This window comes from Carlito syrichta, unplaced genomic scaffold (assembly GCF_000164805.1).
Source record: "Carlito syrichta isolate Samal-C Ts95f unplaced genomic scaffold, Tarsius_syrichta-2.0.1 Scaffold301572, whole genome shotgun sequence".
In the NCBI taxonomy this organism is placed as follows: Eukaryota; Metazoa; Chordata; class Mammalia; order Primates; family Tarsiidae; genus Carlito; species Carlito syrichta.
In genome coordinates, this window is record NW_007245668.1 from 291,028 (window position 1) to 310,970 (window position 19,943).

The 19,943-nt window shown below is 36.6% G+C and overlaps 1 protein-coding gene across 2 annotated transcripts in view; it reads left to right on the forward strand.

Moving 5' to 3' along the window:
• The window catches only part of HDAC9 (histone deacetylase 9), a 512,743-nt gene that overhangs the window by 265,294 nt on the left and 227,506 nt on the right, over positions 1–19,943 (forward strand). For both annotated transcript variants that reach the window (XM_008054886.2, XM_008054887.1), the window contains exons 15-16: positions 10,000–10,120; positions 13,774–13,823. In XM_008054886.2, the coding sequence (XP_008053077.1) occupies positions 10,000–10,120; positions 13,774–13,823 (171 nt within the window). The remainder of the gene's footprint in view (positions 1–9,999; positions 10,121–13,773; positions 13,824–19,943) is intronic.

A 19,943-nucleotide genomic window follows, 5' to 3' on the forward strand; every position in this document is an offset into this window, starting at 1 on the left:
ATTTTGAAAATGTCAATGCTGTGGAAAAAAACAACAGAAACAAATCAATAAAAACTTTAGCAAGGCCAAACTCAGTGGCTCAGTCTGTAATCCCAGCACTTTGGGAGGCCAAGGAGAGTGGATTGCTCGGGCCTGCAGGTTCAAGATCAGCCAAGGCAACTTGGTGAGACCTTGTCTCTACAATAAAATAAAAAAATAGCCAGGCGTGGTAGTGCAAGTCTGCAATTCCAGCTACTTGGAGGCTCAGGCGAAAGGATCACCGCAGCCCAGCAAGTTGATACTGGGGTAGCTGTAAGCGTGCCTGCCACTGCACTCCAGCCTGGGCAAAGGAGTGAGACTCCAACTCAAAAAAACTCCACAAAAACAAAAACAAAAAAAACTTTAGCAATTTGCTGAATCTTGTAAAAATTAGAGTTTTTGAACAATCAGGAGAAAACTACAGGCAGCAAGTGATCTGATGGAGCTACTACTCTCTGTGAATGGAAAGTACTTTGGCTAGTTGAAAGAGCAGGAATGTTTCTACACAAAGGCTTCCTGATTAGTGTTTCTGAGACTTATAAAGAACTCAAGGTCAATGACAGTATCTGCCTATTGGAGTTCACTTATTCACTCCTGTAAGAGAGTTGAATCTCAGCTCAGATGTAAGTAACTCATTTAACAAGACCCTTAGGACGTTAATAAAGAGAATCGAGGCCATTCTTTCTAAATTGGCTAAAAGAGGCTATCAGAAAGTTAAACTCTAACTCCCTTGCCTGGTCATGTCTAAAGCATGCCAACATAAGAGGGTATAATCTCTACTGGCTGAGACTCCAGTGTTTTGATTACCAGGCATGATGTCTAGGTTATCACTCTCTCTTAAGCAACGTGGACAATTTTGTTGCTTGGTTGTGGGAAATAGGAACTCACTCAGTTGTCTCAAAGAGTGAGAGAAATTAGTTAGATTTTACAGAAAAGGATATAACCAAATATAAATATCATGCTTACAAGCTGGATCAATGCACTGTTTCCCAATATCCAGACAATAATCTGTCATCTTTGTTCACTACTTTCCCACCAGGTCTGTGTAGCCAACCTTGGTTAGAAATTAACCTGTACTTTTAGAGAAGAAAATCTCAAATTTTGGCATACATCAGAATTATCTTGGGGAATGCTAAAGCATAAGTTGCTGAGATCTAAACCCAGAGTTTCTGATTAAGTAGGCCTGGAGTGGAGTCCAAGAATTTATATGGCTAACATGTGTCTGGGTGATTCTGATATTGCTGATCTGGACACCACACATCAAGAACAGCATTATATTCATTCAACAATATTTACCAGGAACTTAAGTCTTCCAGGTACCTCTGTTAGGAGTAGAAGATATAATACTGAGTATAATGGATATATCTCGTTTCTTCAAGGAGGTTAACATCTGGTGCGATCTGCAGACATTAATCCTGGTCATACAAATAAATAGGCAATTACAAACTTCCAAGTAGTTTTGAGTCACTAGTTTTATACTGCTGTGATTTTGAGGACTTGTATGATGGGGCTTTGGGAATAGATAAAATGATAAAGACTATGGTGAGATGCCCCTACAGTATCAGAGAGTCCTGTGTGCAAGAGAAAGAACTGTTATATATCAGTGTGAAAGTATCCCAGATTTTACAATGAATAATTGGCCCTCCTGTTTATATCTAAGTACCTTTGTGTGTTGGGGTTACTATTATATTGGGAAAAAAGTAATAAGTTTCCATTCTGTTGGCATACAGAGAAGAGTTAGCATTTATTCAACTAAGACAGAAATTTTACAATTAATGAAAGTAACAATGAAAGATAGCAATTTGAAAACATTAAAAAGAATCTTTCATTTCAAACAGTAGACTGAGCCACAAATCAAACTTTTGTTATATGTCAATTCATTTAGCAACATAGCAAATTAATCTAAATGTATTTTTTCAGAGGTGCTTGTTCAACATTAGATTTGACCTTAGTTCTGCCATTAATTATCTGTGTATTTTGTCAAATCAGTTAACAGATGCTGGTCTTGGATTTTCCCATGTGTTGATGAGTGTGTTAGGCAGGATGTTTGCCAGGATCCCTTTCGGCTCTAGTACTATATGAAGCTAGAATGGCTAAGAAGTTCATTTGGAACATAACACTATCTTTGGTCAGGAGTAGAATAAATTTTTAGGATGTTTCAGTAAACACATTGCTCTTAGTTTCTAAGCTATAGTGTAAATTGGCTCAACCTACTAGTCCTGATTAGCATCCAGAAAAAATATTAGTCCTCATTATATTAGATTGCAGTGGTTACATGGGTTAACTTTTTTTTTTTTTTTGGCATGTTTTTAAAAAGTTGAGGTGGTTAGTTGTCCTTTATGCCAAAACATTTAATATTTTCCCTTATTGAATCATTCATACCTAACTTAGTGATTCTATTGGGAAGAAAGAACAAAACTAGCAGCTTTCTTATCACCCTGAGAAATGGATCTGAGGGGGGTCATCTGCTGTCCTCTTCATAAACAAGCTCTTTGGTTAAGTAGCTGGGTTTCTAAGTGTGTGTGTGCTTCTGAAACAAAGAATGTACTCTTCTGTAGTCAAAAGCACTGTAGAAATGGACCCATCATCTGTTAGAAATGCACTTGCAGTTGTTTTTCCAGAAGTGCTCATGACTCCCAGCCCCACCAAGCCACCCACAGACATTTGCTTGCTCTCACATTTGTTTTGAGAATAATAACATTTTATAATGCTTTTGTTGGATTACACATTATGTGGACTTTGCATTGCCTCTTTGTGACTAATATTGAATAACTTGGTTTTGCTTAATTCGTAAGTAAAAACCGTAAGCAATGTACTGTGCTGCAATGTTTAACTCTTTTATTCAAGTGCCAACACAAAGTAATGACAAAACAATCCTGGGACACAAAACCAAGCTACTGTTGTCCTTTCTGGGATTTCTCAGCAGTTCTGATGAGAAGTGTAGAGAAAAAGTTTAGTGTAAAATCTTAGGATGCCAAGAACTCAGGGACAGGGTCTCCAGTACAATTTCCTGCACACACAGGTGACTTTAAAATGCTTCTTTCAAGTCTAAATAAGTAAATATATTACTCTATGGAGAAACACTTTTGAAATGTGCAGGTCTTCTGAAATCAAGATTGTAAAGCGTTGAATACAGCAAGTTAATGGAAATTCAATTAAACGTTTGTTTTATAAAGTAGTCTAACTAGATGGCAGCACATAACAGCTTACTGTTTTGTTTAGTTTGCAAAAATTTTGTTTTATGTGTTTGTGTCATAGGATCTAACCACAAAATAGTAAAAAACTCAAACAAGGAACCATGTGAATTATCTCCCAAGAATATGGCTTTCTTGGGAAGCAGTACAAATGATTAAGATGCGTTGTGTAAACGAGGGTACATTGTGTCATTGTTCTAAGAAATATTCATATATCTCAGAAGGGTGGACCCAGGCAGATAAATACATCTAAAGTTATTGTACAGCTTATAATCAGAATTTAGATTATTTGGAATTTCTTTTAAAAAGCTCTTAGAAAGAATCAATGTGGAAAGCATTCAAACAAAGGAAATAGGAGAGGCTGTCCTTCTGAGTTCACTTAGAAAGTAATACAGGATTTTTGAAACAGCAGCATTAAAGCTTATTAATAAAAATGAAGAGCTATTTTTTTTGGCCATTTGAAAATTCCAGTGTTCAAGTAACACAAAGTACTTATCGAGAGAACGTATGTTTCATATATGGTTATTATTTTTAAAAAGTGATACTTGAATTTATATCATTAAATTGTCTATTTATAAGTTTTTAAAATAATAATTGCAGTGCAGGAGATTCAGTTATATAAAGAATTGTGAAAGTTGAGCAGTTAGACTAAGGCATGATGTTTTTTTCTTGCTTTCTAATGAAGATAATGATTTGAATTAGGTAGAAATACAACTTTAAAAATGTATAGTACATATACTTATTACCACCTCAAACCTTTATTATTTGAATGGATATGCTATTTTTCTGAAGTGCTTTAGAGTTGCTCTATGCCCTGAAGTATTTTAAAATAAATAGTAATGACTGAATCAAGCAGTATTAATACAAGTAGAAGGCTGATATTTTGAAGAGAGATCTTTTTTACTCTCCAGTGTTCTATTCCACTGACCCTGTATTTTGATTTTTTCTTGGTATTAGTTCAGTGTCAGTTTGCTGAATTCACTTTTGAGCAGGAAGAACAGGCAGATCTCTCAAATGTGTGGTTCTTAACTTAGGTTACTCATTATGATCCATTGGCAGGTTTTAAGTGCCTGGGTGCCTGGGCTGTATACAGACAAAGTTAATCAGAAACTCTGGGGGTAGGACCCAGGCATGAGTACCGCTTAAACTTCTGCAGTGGATTCCAAGATGCATCCAATGTTAAAAACCACTGGAACAGAAACTCAATTTCTTAATATAATCCTAACAAAGTAGAGACAAATTAGGCAAATGGAGAAAATATTTGGAGATGGGAGAGTAGTATTGTTTCTCTGTGTACCAGAGAAACAAAGGGGGCATTAACTTAGAAGTGTCAAAAATTTTTTTTCCAATTGTCTAAAGTGCTCCTTCCTTGGGGAACCCTCTTTTTGGTCTCCTCCTGCTGCCTGGAGCTTTCCTTTCTTCTAATAAATTCCCACTTACAAATAAACAAACAAACAAATAAATAGTGCTCATTGTTTTGAAGTTGTCACAGAATAGGAATATGAGCTCTGAAAAATACTATTATTTTTCAATTATAAGTAGGCTTATAAGAAATAGATTTCAAGGACTAGGTGGAAAATCTTCAGTCATGTTTCCTCTCATCTCAACTATAGTAATTTATTTTCTTGCCTAAAGCAAAGCGATAAATCAAAGTAAAACATATTTTATTAGAGTTCTAGTGTGTGTAAAGTTGTTTCGCGTAGAATCTTATTCTGTCAGAGCTAAAAGGAAGCTTCAAAATAATTTAGCCAAGACTTCTCATGTTTCTAGATGAAGAAGCAAAGGCCCACAGAGATGTCTCCTAGCTGACTGCAGGCACATTAAAAGCATGCAAGAGTCAGCATTAGAACTCAGGGCCCCAACTTGCAACTCTCCTTCCATGCGACCAACAGAAAGGACAAAAAGCCTGTTTGGCTAACTGCCTGCCTAATTGCCTCCTTAATTCTTTCACTCTCCTTTTTTTTTCCCTTAGTCAAAGTCTCACTCTATCCCCGGCTTGAGTGCGGTGACACACTCCCGGCCACCGCAACCTCGACCTGCTGGGCTCAGGTGATCCTTCCGCCTCAGCCTTCCAAGTAGCTGGGACCATAGGCACGCACCACCACACCAGGCTAATTTTTAAAAATTTATTGTAGAAATGAGGTCTCACCAAGTTACTCAGGTTGGTCTTGAACCCGTGGGCTCAGGCAATCCTCTCATCTCAGCCTCCCAAAGTGCCGGGATTACATTCTCCTTTTTAAATGAGAATCCCTTTGAGAAGTACAAGTTATTACGCCAGGAGGAGCACTATCCAGGAGGAGATTATAAAATGAAGGGTATGGGGTCAGTTAAAAACTGTTGTCTTCTGTAGCATTTAAGTTAAGAATTGGTTGTAGAATTTGAAAACTCCAGTTTGAACATAAGCAATAAGATCAGATATTTGTGTTTGTTTTTAAGGAAGAATACTCTATTTAGATAAAACATTAAGACTATGAGAGGACTCATTAATTATTAAGTATGCTGTTTTTGGCAGAGAGTAACTTTGACACTAATAAGTCATTTGAGATTTTTTTTTTTTTAACCTCCAAATGTCTGCAGCCCTGCAGACTTTGGGAGAAAAAAATAAAACACATCTCTGTATTTAGGGACAATGGATGAAATATTTTAATAAAATGAGATATTTCAGTGGAAATTCTTGCCTACTATGTCACCGCTTTGAAAATGATTAAAGAAAATGGAGTTTTCCCCAGTGGAGGCAGGTACTTTGACTTGTCAAATTTAAGTTGGACATTTTCTCTTAGTTTGGAACTGCCACAAAATGAGCCCTTTCATGTCCTCAATAATACCAAACCAATGCAATCCATCTGTTCTGCTAAATTATTTCTAGTTCCCTAACCAAAGGCACTGCTTTTTTCATGCATTTTATCATGATTTTATGCCCTTTATTATATTTTACAAAAGGTTCTGATTCCTCGAGGGCCAATGAGAACTGATTAGGACACTGGCCTCAATCCAGGCTTTGAACACAGGAGGGGAAGGAATAGTACTGTTTCCTTTTTTCCCTGTTCCTTGGCAGAAAAAAAAAAAGTGAATCTATACCGTGTGTGCGCTGTGTGTGGGTGGGTATGGGTAGGCTGCATTTTATCCTGTCACAGTACAACTTTGTAGATCATGTTCAGAACATTCTTTCTATAATCAGGTTGCATTAACGGGCTTTATTTCGAAAAGGCTATTTCTTCAAGAAAGAGCCACAGTGTGCTGTGATACTCAATGATATGGTCATTTAAAAGAACTTTAGTCAAAACTTGCAGCCTGAATATAGACTGTTTTGCCCTGTACTAAATATGATCATATCCCTAAGTATAGAATAAGCAGTCAGTGAGCCACTGGGTTATTTTCTACTCCTGGGGAAGAAACTGATCATGTGTAATTCACAATGAATGATAATGTGAGCAAGAACACAATCCTACATCCTAAAGTGACTTTATTAAGGACATGAAAGGAAAGCTATAAGCTTTCTTTTCTAAGCCTATATTGACAAGGTGTTGAAGACCTATATTTGGGTCTCAAGTAGAAATCCCAGATGAACTCTATCCCTTATTTGTATGGAGTATCCCAATATGTTCAGAATTCTCAAAAATCTTTTTGGTTGAAATATCACAGTTGACTTTACAGAGACATCCTGCAGATCAAGTATCTCTGAGAATGGAAATCAGTATCTTTCTCAATTAAGATTATCGGAGCACTTTCTCCAATTTTTTCTTGACTCATTATGCTTTGACCTTTGACTCAGAGAGCGTCTTGAGAGAGAAATAAAGGAATAAAGAGTACACAAGAAGTAGAAACTGTTGAGAGTGGATTAAATGGGAATATCTATATTTAAGCCTAACCAAATAAATACTAAATTACTGATGATAATACCAGAAACTGGGAACTGTTGAATATCTCAAAATGAGAGGAAATTTTGAATGTGACAAATAAGACATCTGATAAAAGTGAGGCAAAACAGAACCACTCTAGAAAATTCTATGTGTTAAGAAATAAAGAAAGCTGTTACGATTGCAGAATTTTTTAGCTTAGTCATCCACCAAGTTCCCATACAGTGTCTCCAAGAGAGATGCATCTCCAGATTCCAGATTCCATCTACAGGTAGAAACATTTTTCATACTGAATTGGTTTTCACTGCTCTCTTTCCGTAGAATCATGTGCACTGTGTTTTTGGGTTTATTCTCTAGCATCCAAATGGCAGAAGGTGATTGCCAGGAATGAGTACTTCTTTATATATTTATTATAATAATAGAAAGAGTCAATGTAAAACACTGTTTCCTGTCAAAAGCAAGGAGAAGGAAGAAGAAGAAGAAAAAAATAATTAGTTGGGCTTGGTGCCTCACGCCTGTAATTCCAGCACTTTGGGAGGCAGAGGCAAGAGGACTGACTGAGACCAGAGGTTCAAGACCAGCCTGGGAAGCTTGGCAAGACCTCATTTCTACAATAAATAAAAAAATTAGCTGGGCATGGTGGCATGTGCCTGTGGTTCCAGCTATTTGAAAGGCTGAAGCAGAAGAGTTGCTTGGGCCCAGCAGGTCAAGGCTGTGCTGGCCATGAGGTGCCACTGCATTCCAGCATAGGTGACAGAGTGAGACTCCTACTAAAAAAACAAAATAAAATAACACAGAATGGAAACTGTGAATAGTGGTACATTTTAATAGCAAGTGTGAGGTCTAGAGCACAAGCTAGCAGGGAAAATGCTTAGAGCAGGAAAACACTAGATATCTAGGCTAGATGCTTTATCCTTACTCTCAGTTAACTGACATTACACAAGTAATGACTGAGATTCAGCAGGTGTTATCATGACTTACCAGCATTTGAGTTACTGTTGATTACAGTGAAACTTATTAGCAGATTACTGTTCAAATGTGTGATTGAGCTTTCAGCTGGAATACTAGTGGGATTGTGGGAGAAAAGCAAAGGAGTTGAGACAAGCCTAGATGCCTTTGTGTAAATGTACATGGCTAGAATATAAGCACATAGGACATACTTATTATTAATGGTGTTTAATGCTATACCAGAGGCAAAAATTCAATCTAGAGTTAAAAAAAGATAATTATAGAAGTAGAGAAAGGAAAAAAATGCAAAGTTTTATGATAGTGGCCAAAACATGGGTCTGATTGTTAGCTATGGAATTGACATTAAGATACTGATGTTTCACTGTCTCAACCTATGTGATGCTAATGGCTATGGATTTCATACATGCATAGAAATGGGAGCTGCAAGCCCTATTATTTCATGGTGTTCATTATTCTTCCAGACCAGGATTTGTTGCCACAGTCTGTTTTCCAGTGCCCTGCTCGGTCCAATTTTAGATGACTCAAACCATGGAGCTACCACTATTTATCTTGGGGGATTTTCCACCCGCTGAAATCTCAAAGTTAAAATGTTTCCCTTTGTTGGCTTTGAACTTTAGCTTGCCCATTTTGTCTCTTTACTTGTCATTCTGCTTCTTTGGTTGCTCTGGTCTTGTATAAACTTTTCCAAATGTAATGCTCACCAGCAAGCCACCTAGTTCGAGAATATGTTTGTTTCTTAATCAGAAAGATGGCTGACCAGAGGGCTATCATTAAATTTGCCTTAGTCTTTTGCATTAGAATTCTCATCTTACCCACCTGGAACAATTTCTCCATAGCATATTTTTATTTTTAGAAATGTAAACTGGATTACACAATGCTGAATGACAATGTCAAAAACAGGGAATTTCAACACTGTGAGAAGAAAATTCCATAAGTATTTGTTTGCAAACTGAGAATATAAAAGTAGTGTTAAGAAAATTTTGCTTTAATCACTCTCTTTTTATTCCCCTATTGTCCCCACCACTTCTCCCTCACTGTGGATCGATAATTTATTTTCAATGACACTGAAGTAAACTCTGAAGTGTCACTATATCAGTATATCAAAGTTTCCCTGGCAAGTCCTTTCAGCGAACCACCCATTAAGACTGAAGAATATAGCAACAGCCACAGCACCTGAAGGTTGACTATGAAATTGTCCTGGTCTTGAGAGAGGTGTTGTTGTCACCTTATGATTCCAAGTCAACTAATGGTTCCTTGGTCAGGAACATGAGAGACAGCATTCCTTGATCAGATTCACTTTGAATTTCACTGTAGTTCTGTACTTAAATATCACCTCACAACTACCTCAGTGTGGTATATATTTTAAGTGAAATCTTAATACTGTCTGTGTAATTCTAGGAAGCACAGAAACATCCAAAAACTTAATACACCAGCACAATATGTATCAGCTCACAGGCGTGCCAGCTGAGAAATGTAGCCAGGAAGGACACTTCACATAACTGGCTAATTGAAGTTTAACTTAATATACAGTTTTGTCTATGTTGAAGGATCATTCTTTTTTAGAGAGTGACAGTCTCTGCCTTGCCTGTGTGTAAAAAATTGAGTCTAGAGTGCCTATGTCTGGTTACATGGCAGTTTTTGTTTCATTTTCAATGTGTCACAGATTAACTCTTTTGTAAAAAGTGGTAACTATTAATTGCTTTGTTACAGATTTCTTTTTACATCAAAGAAGAGTATGCATTATGTCAATTGCCCACTTATGTATAAGCAATCCATTGGATCTGAAGCTTGCATATGCTCATTTTTCAAACATTATTATGGTGCTTTACTAGCAAATCAGTGTCACATTCCTGCATGATGAAACTCAGCCTATTATTAATCATCTTATATGTGACTTGTGGTCTCATTTTCTTCTAAATGTTGTCAGTGGAGTACTATAGGCTTCTGCTGTTTTCTTTCAGCGAATTCAAGGTCGAAAAGCCAGCCTGGAGGAAATACAGCTTGTTCATTCTGAACATCACTCACTGTTGTATGGCACCAATCCCCTGGATGGACAGAAGCTGGACCCCAGGATACTCCTAGGTCTGTACGGGCCTCCATTCTACTGAGAACAGCACATTCCAGCACTGTCATTAGTCAATGCTGTTGTCAGTTCAAAATACTTGGCAAACAGTGTGACAAAATAAATCAGTTTTTCCAACAGCTTTGCTCTGTAGAATGAGTCGTTTACAATAGAAGCCAATGTAGATTTTAAAAATCCTACATTAGAATATGACAACGCATGTTCCATGGTGCTTACTTTAAACTAACTTTCATTTGACTAGCACTTGTGCAATGTTTTTACATACAGGAACATATGCATTGCCGACTTTGTTTTCTTATGTTTTTAAACAGAAAGAGAAAAAGATTTTCACATTCTTTATGCAAATTTATCTTCACCTTTCCCACTATTTTATATCTTTTTAAATTATTGTATTAGACAAAGAGAATAGCATATTTTAACTTATTTGACATATTCTCTTACATAAAGTACTTCTTTTTTGCTGCAGATACTATATAATAAACATTCTTATTTTAACGTCAATTAATAATCCTGTTCAACTTATGAAGCCAAAATACTCAAGCACTCAAATATAGGAAACTGCATCCATGTGATTATTTTTTAATTTAGCTACAAAAAAAACAAGTAGAAAACTTCTCTTATTTAAACAACAACAACAACAAACAACTATGGTCCTAAAGTATAAATCTACCTAAGCATAAGAATGGGCACCCTTGGACTTTATGGAAATGGGCTGGGATTGATCAAATTGTGAATATGAATACACATAGAGGTATTTGAGAAGTATTCCTAAACAATCATTATTTCACATTTTAAGAAAAAAGACATATTTTTAGAAGAAATGAAGTTTAAACTTTGGCAATATCAATGTTTTGTTTATGAAACACCGAAATAGTAATACATTTTTAAAAAGAAATTGAACGCTTGTGAACAAACCTGGTTTTCTCAAAATATTCAATGTATTATTATATTATTGTAAGGTATTATTAATATTCATTTTAAAATTTGATAATTTACAAATGAGTTCCAGTATATAATTTGGTTCCAATTATATACTGGAACTCATATAGAGGTCCTTTTCATGTATATATGTGATGAAAGCACCAACTACTTATAATTAAATCAAAAAAATTTAATCGAAATAAATGAGCCATTTATCTCATTTTTGAATATTTAATATGAAGTAATAATCATATGATAGATGATTTTATAGTTAGTGTTCTATACATGTGTGGAGTTTCATAGACATCTCTCAGTGATCAGTGGATCAGTTGCAATATTGTGTTGAGGCTACATGAATACACATGAAGAGGGATGCTGCATTCTGTCAGGACTTGAGGTCATGTGCTGATCTCAACTTTGATAATACTGCTGAACGACTTCCCTGATGTATCCAGTTTAGAGGATTTTCTTCAATCTCATTTCTAAGCAAAAAGTCCCATTCCTTTAAAAGCTTAACTTTTTGTACTTTTTTGATCATTCTGAAATTTGAATTCTTGTGGCTTAAAAAGCAAATCTATCTAAAAGACCCTGTTGAAGCTGCCGTATATGAATATACAGAAATGCATGATCATCAAGATTTTTTTTTCTTGATCCATTCCTTTCAATCCCACACATCCCCTAACTCACCCAAGTCCTCCCAACACTGTTGGAGGTTGGGGGGAGTTGTCTCTTCTGGGTTAAATTGGTACTACTGCTCTTGATAGTTATGTTCTAGAGTTAGGAGGAAGAATTTAAGTAAGCATTCAGTATGACCGACCAGACCTATCAGTCTTTATATCTTGAAAGACATCATTAGATTTGAGAATGGACATCATTTATCTCTTTAAATACTCTAGACTCTGTAAGGTGACACTTTAAAAACATTCTCTCCAATCATTTCTGGTGCAGGATTTTCCTTGGCATTGATATTCCTGTCATTCTTATTATCAGTTTCCCGTATCTTATGACAAGATTTTAGTGCATTGATAATGGAATATAATATAATTCTAAAAATAAATCCAGTCAATTTAAATAAAAATTTCTTGCATATTACTGATTTTAAATGATCAACTGTTTGTCTGATTTGTATTGCATAAACATTACTAAACAAAAATTTCCTAAGCCAGATATCATTTATTTTTCTAATTCTTCTATGGCTGAATAATTTTTTAAATTTAGTTTTAAAAAATTATTTTATAATGTTATCATATTATCTGTATCCCTTTTCATTGGCTATACATAAAGAATTCAGACATTAACATATATTTTTTTAATTTCACAGCTATCATACTTTTATACTCTTGTAAAATATTCAAGATACAGAGATTTCCTTGTTAAGAGCAGCAATACAAGAAAGCTTTATCCTTTCCTAGAAATTTTTTTAACATGTGTATTATGGTGCCAGTATTCCAGCTTTAATATAATTCTATGATTTGTTTATATTTCTGTTAAGTCTCATCATGTTTAAATGAAGATCTTTACATATAACTAGATGTCTTTTCACTTGCACATGCATTTTACTTTATCATTTTCCATCTGCTAGCAGTTGCGTTTGAAAACCCAACTCATACAATTTATTGTTTTCAAAATAAACTGTTCTATGACAATAAAGGCTCTTTAGACTTTTACTAACATAGCATGCAAATTTTGCCACTAACCTTTTTTTAGTGTTTATTTATTTATTTCATTGATCATCATTAGAGCAAATGAATAGGACAGGTGAATTGGAGGTTTGTACCTGGTTCTACCCCTGATTGACTTAAGGACCTATCTGAGTTACTTCAGAACCATTTGACTGTCAGACAGAAATGTTTACTGCCTTTTTGTTTAATTATTTCATGGGCAGATTTTAATGTTAGAAATTTAGGAACAGTTACAACTCTTTTCTTAATTCATGCTGTAGATAATGTCAAAAATAAAAGTACATGTAAACAAAACATTGACTAAAAAATCTAATGGAATAACACTTATAGGAGACAATCACAATTAAGATTTTGCCATATATTTATAAAATATATATTTACATGTATATTAAAAATTATGTAGATTTTCAAATGGGAATCTCCTTCCATGGTGTTTTGCTTAAAAAATTATGGATGCTAAGAGATGCTTATGGTATAGTTGGCCTTAGCCATATTTTTAGTAGATATAGTTACTTATAGTCAATTATACTTAGCTATATCTGAAGTACAAGTTAAGGCTGTCTGCACATTTGGAAAGATGTTTTAATATATTAAAGATTTTTAAAATAACAATGTATGGTATCATAAACCTTGTGGTTCAAAATAATCCATTGGGGAACATAATAATAGCTGAATTAGTTACTATGAATTGTACATTTACAAAATTCAAATAGATAATATGGACATGTAGGATAATTTAAAAAATTATGACCCAAATTTCATGAGAGTGTATTAGTTCATGTTGGCAATAGACTCTATGTGTAACAAGTATTTGTGTTGATCTGCTTTGAGTTCTTACCTGGCTATACACACACACATACATAGAAAGAGCAGTTGCATTTTGAAAATTAACTCTATTGAGTAATTGGTCTAAACTTTTATTAATTTCTTTCTGAAAGCAATTATAAATATCATGTGACATAATATTATGTTATAAACACAAAGCATTTTGAAAAAACATATTTATATCCACAATTTATTTATTTTTTTCATATCTTCTTACTGTATAGGTGATGACTCTCAAAAATTTTTTTCCTCATTACCTTGTGGTGGACTTGGGGTAAGTATGAGTTTGTTTACTGCTTTTCAATAACAAAAACTCACAAAAAAATCTTTTTTATTTATCTATTTAGTTATGTTTAAGACTGTTTCTCAGTCAAGGTTATACTATACTTCAGGACTGCCTATATAATTTGCAGGGTTAAATGCCAAATGAAACATGGAAGCTTTTGTTTAAAAATTTTATTAAGAATTTGAAGATGGTGGCAATGTAGAATTAAACCAAGTGATGCCTTTCTAGCTGTAACTTCCTGTGTGACTGTGTGCATCTCTACTAGACTTTTTTATATCTGGAGAATAGGTATCACAAGAAGGTTTAACACAGTTTTGCAGCAGAATTCAATTTTTCAGTAGAATCACATTGAGTATGTACATACCTCATATTCCTGGTGAAAATGGCATAAACTTCACAAAGAGCTTTGCATCAAGGGACATTTTGTTTGTTAACCCCTGGAGTCATTTTTGTCTTCAATAATTAACGAAGCCTTTGACCCAGAATATTTATACCACATTTCAAAGACAAATTTGTTAGAATCCAGTAACATATGAGGAAAAAATGTCTACATTTTTGTGGATGATTAGAACATACCCTATAACCTGCAATCTATTTAAAGTTAACACATACCAGTAACAAACCATCATACTGTTGAACTAAGTGCTAAGTTTTGTTAGGACAACATAATTCTAGGTAATGTTTCCAAGGACTAAGGTATTTAAGTCAATTACGTTTCCTGGATATTGAAGGGAAAGAACAAAATTAGTCACCTTATATCATAATTTAGTTTCTTTGTGATAACTAAATTTTACACAGGAAAATATATATTTTCAGTTCATTCTATCATTTTGATGATGCCAGATTTAGCGAGAGTTATCTTTTTGTTCCTTCTCCAGTGATTCTGCTCGCTCTGAAAAAAGAATGTCAACTGCAATCATATGCATTTGTGTGGATTTTACACTTTACCAGCATACAACTGAGTTTCAAAACAGCCTTGTAAAACAGTCATATTATTGACTATATTTGGCAGATGAGAACTTGAGGGTACAGAGAAGTGAAGTTATTTTTATGAAGTCACATAATAAAGAATGAAAAGTTGAAATATGGAGTTGATCTACATATACTTGTGAAGATGTTTCAAAACACTTTCTAGACCCTTCCATTACTTTCTTTTTTTCCTTTAGCAAACTAGCCTCAGCTTCCTCCTATGCTCCTGGAATGTAGCAGACTGGCTGATGTAATGTGCCCCTTTGTGACAACTCACCAATGACTTTTGCTTTTTTACCACTAGCATAAGACAGTCATCATTTCGCATTATTCTTTGCTCAGTTTTTTTGTTTTTTGTTTTTTGTTTTTTTTCAGTTGGAGTCTCACTCTGTCACCCAGGCTGGAAGGCAGTGGCACGCTCCTGGTCACCGTAACCTCAACCTGGTAGGCTCAGGCGATCCTTCCGCCTGAGCCTTCCAAGTAGCCGGAACTACAGTCATGTGCTGCCATGCCCAGCTAATTTTTTGGCTTACTGTAGAGATGAGGTCCGGTCAAGTTGCCCAGGCTGGTCTAAAACCAGAGGGCTCAGGCAATCCTCTCACCTCGGCTTCCCAAAGTGCTGGGATTATAGATGTGAACCACCACACCCAGCCTCTTCTTTGCTCAATTTTAGTCAATCTCCTGTAGAACCAGGAGTTTGCAAAATCATTCTAGAAAGTAGAAGATAAAGGATTATCTTTAAAAAGATTTTATGGACTTTGTGCTTATTTTCTAATATCCCAAGCAACTATTTTATTATACTGGTTGCCCACCTGCAAGTGAGACAAAAAATGAAACAGAGCTCAAGACTACTTAAAGGGAACAGTGATGGGGAGAAAATCAAGGCTGTTAAAAGAGTAGTGACCAGCTGGGCTCAGTGGCTCAGCCTGTAATCCCACGCCTTTGGGAGGCTGAGGTGAGTGGATTGCCTGAGCCCGCAGGTTCGAGACCCGCCTGGGCAAGCAAGACCTCATCTCCACAATAAATCAAAAATCAGCCGAGCGTGTTAGCGCGCGCCTGTAGTTCCAGCTACTTGGAAGGCTGAGGCGGAAGGATTGCCGGAGCCCAGCAGGTCGAGGCTGCGGTGGCCGGGAGCGGCCACTGCACTCCAGTCTGGGCGACAGAGTGAGACTCCAACTCAAAAAAAAAAAGAGTGGTGACCATCAAACCCCACTCACTTAAAAGTACAGGCAGTACCTGAGTTACAACGATTTGATTTGCAATTTTTTAACTTTATGATTGTGCAAAATGATATACATTCAGTATAAACCATACTTCAAGCACCTATACAACCATTCTGTTTTTCACTTTCAGTATAATATTCAGTAAATTACATAAGACCTTCAACACTGTATTATAAAATAAACTTTGTGCTAGACACTTTGGCCCAACTGTAGGCTAATGTAAGTGTTCTAACACTCTTAAGGTAGGCTAAGCTAAGCTATGATGTTTGGTAGATTAGGTGTATTAAATGTATTTTCAATTTATAACAATTTTAAATCACAATGGATTTAGTGGGGGCGTAACTCCATTGTAAGTCAAGTAACATCTGTACATTTAACATGACTGACAACTGAATTAAGGACAGCTCCTGTAGGACTCACCTCCCAAATCTGACCTAGAATGTGTCTTTAACTCACTTTTTCTTGAACATAAAATTCCTCTAATCAACTTCTCTAAACCCAAAGTAACTTCTTTTTCTTCACCCAAAATTACTCTAGTGAACTCTTAGAAGCGACCAAGGGATGAATATTGACTGCTGCTCCTGGCCCTGTATGTCCAACATATAATGTGGATCATAAAATAAGTCCTTAAAAATGTTCCCAGACTCTGACCTAATCTGACTGGTGGCAGCAGTAGTGACAGGTAAATCTGGTGTAGGCCTGAAGAGACAGGAGAAGGAGGCCTGCATTGGTTTGACTCTTTCAGTGCTGGAGAAAGCTGGAGAAAATCTCTGTGTCAAATTGGCCTGTATGTCTTCTGGTGGTATTTAGCAGGTCCAGATGAGGGGGGGGAGGGGAAGAGAGAGAGAGAGAGAGAGAGAGAGAGAGAGAGTGTGTGTGTGTGTGTGTGTGTGTGTGTATACAAGCTTGCACTTGGAGACATTCTAGTGAACTAGTTTGATTCAGCTGTTTTTTGTTTGTTTTTAGGAGCCAAATTGTGTTCTTAGCCATTCAGAAGCCATCTTGCGCCCTCAAGTTTTTTATTTTGATATAATCCTAGGAGAAACCTTGCGTCCTCTGGATTTCAACCAATCTAAATTTTCACCTCTAGAACAATCCCAGACATACTAACTATACAAAAGATACCCAGTAGGAACTTGGAGTAGCCCAGTTTAGCAACCTAGAATAGTGGTCCCCAACATTTTTGGCATGAGGGACTGGTTTCATGATAGACAATTTTTCCATGGACCGGGGTTGGAGGGGGGCTGGTTTCTGAATTATTTAATTCATATATTTAATGTGCAGGTTTTTCAATTATTATTGCAATGTAATATGCAATGAAATAATTATAAAACTCACCGTAAAAAAAGAGGCACAGACAGAAGTGGCAAATAAAATAAGAGGCAGGCCTCATGCAAACTAAAGTAAGTGTTGAATTTTGACTTAAAGCCTGTCACGAGACACAGCCGTATAATTGAAGTACATCAACTCACTGGCCACTCACTGATAGGGTTTTGATATGAGTTTGCAAGTAATTAATTTTCATGGTCTTTGTGCAGTCAAACCTCACCACTAATGTTAATCTATATTTGCAGTTGCTCCCCAGCAGTAGCATCACTGCATCATCTCCACCTCAGGTCATTAGGCATTAGAGCTTCTTAAGGAGCATGCAACCTAGATTACTTGCATGTGCTGTTCACAATAGGGTTCCTACTCCTATGAGAATTGAATGCTGCCGCTGATCAGATAGGAGACAGAGTTCACGCAGTAATGCGAGTGTTGGGGAGCGCTGTAAATAAAGATGAAGATTTGCTTTCTCGTCCTCTGGTTACTTACTGCTGTGCGGCCCAGTTCCTAACAGACCATGGACCAGTACTCATCTGTGGCTAGGAGTTTGGGAACCTCTGCCCTAGAGTGCTTAGAACTACTGAAATGACTTTTGTCTTACGGTGCTGTTCTGGTTCAGATGATTTAAGGTGGAACCACTGGTTTCAGCTCTGAAATACTCAGTAATTCCCAATAGTTAAAGTAAACTTTGATTCCTTAGAATCTATAACTTCATTCTAGATGGGTTTGATCCATACCTACTGAATTTTGAGGGGTTAATTGACTTTTGTGGAGACTACCTGGTAAATTATGAAATCAGAAAGTCTCTACTTATTAAGTTTTCCCCTAAATTTGCATGTGGTAATTAAAGGATTGGTCAAGCAGCTCAGTGGGGGAATGGCATTTAAGGTACTTTAAAATGTGCTTGCCTGAGCTGCATTTTGAGCAACACTCTCAAGGTTTCTGAATTCCTTTGCGTTTGCTTCTCATTTTGTTTGGTGACTCTGGTGTGACTCATTTCTGATTACCATGTGATTACATTACAAGAAAATGCACAGTTGAAAAGAACATTTGACCAGATCCCAGGACTTGGTCATTTTGGAGTGGAATAGATCATCAAGGGACTCTGGAAACAAAAGCCAGTGCACTCCTCAGGGTATATCACTAAAAATAGTGATCATTTTCCTGGCCATCTGACCTGCTGCTGTGTGAAGAAATCTTGAAGCCATTTCTCAGTCTTATTTTCCTCCTTCACTTGATAGGCCACAAAAAAACCCACAAAAGCAAGGACGAGCAGGCTTTTATGATAATGTCGTCATCAGCTCCCAGCTTCAAAAGCTCCTGCGGCTTTTGAGTTGTCATTTATAACTTGGAACTGAATCGACCCATAATTCCCCTGATACACTTAGAGAAATTGATAACAGACTCTGCGCTTCTTTTATGGCTCGGAGGAGGCAACTCCAATCACATCACTATTGGCAGGCAATATTATTTTTTGACATGGTTGTAAAAGTATAAAGGGGCTTATGGCATTTGTTTAGATGAGGAATGGGCTCTCAAGCTGTGCTGGGGTTTACGGGACCAGATCAGTGAGAAGCAAAGGGAATATGATGTTTGCAAACAGGATATGATTTTATATAAGTTTGGGTTTCATGCTCTGTTCCCTGGAGAAAGCCCTGCAGACAGCAGAGAATTCCACTTTTATCCTACAACAGACGAGCTCCAGTGCCAAGAGGCAGAAAAATAAACGTGGTCAATGGGCAGCGTCAGACCCTTGATTGGAAAAGGAAGAACTGTGGAGGAGGCAGAACAATTTCCCAGGAGGGATGAGGAATTGCAGGGCACTGGCAGAATCCAGGCCTGTATCGCTGGTTGAAGATATGCCAAAAATGAGGCTCTGGGAGGTTTCACCAAGGCACCTTCTCCAGTGGCAACTCAGTGAATTTGTGAACACAAAGCCAGTTTTTTATGACAAACTTTTACTTTCTCCATAATCTATTTGGTTACACCTAGACCTAACACACATAGGAAGGTCATTTTGTGATTTAGGCGGGGAGAGATGAGGAAAAGGATTAGGTGATTGTAGGGGGTGGTAATTTAAGGCCCATCTGGATTGCTCTGAGGTTTTCTGCAGACATGTCAATTGTATACTACCTATACTTACCACGCAGGAGGCAGGTTTGGACGACATGTCTTAAATTTTCTTTCATCCTCTCAGAATTAAAATGTAAACGTTTCCCTCTGATATACAAATTTACATACATGTGTACATATACTGGGGTGCCAAAAAAAAGTATATGCACTTTAAGAGATGTTATCTATGTATTACTTTTAGTTTGCCGTAATCAGAATTGTCCAGACGCTGATGGTAACCACTTTGGTCACCTCTTGTAACTGCAGTAGTCAAACGTGACTTGTATTCACCTACAATTTTAATGCAGTTTTTTTCCTTTCTTAAAATATGTATACATTTCTGTTTATTTGTTTGTTTGTTTTTTGAGTTGGAGTCTTAATCCGTCACCCAGACTGGAGTGCAGTGGCCGCTCCTGGCCACCGCAGCCTCGACCTGCTGGGCTCCAGCTATCCTTCCGCCTCAGCCTTTCAAGTAGCT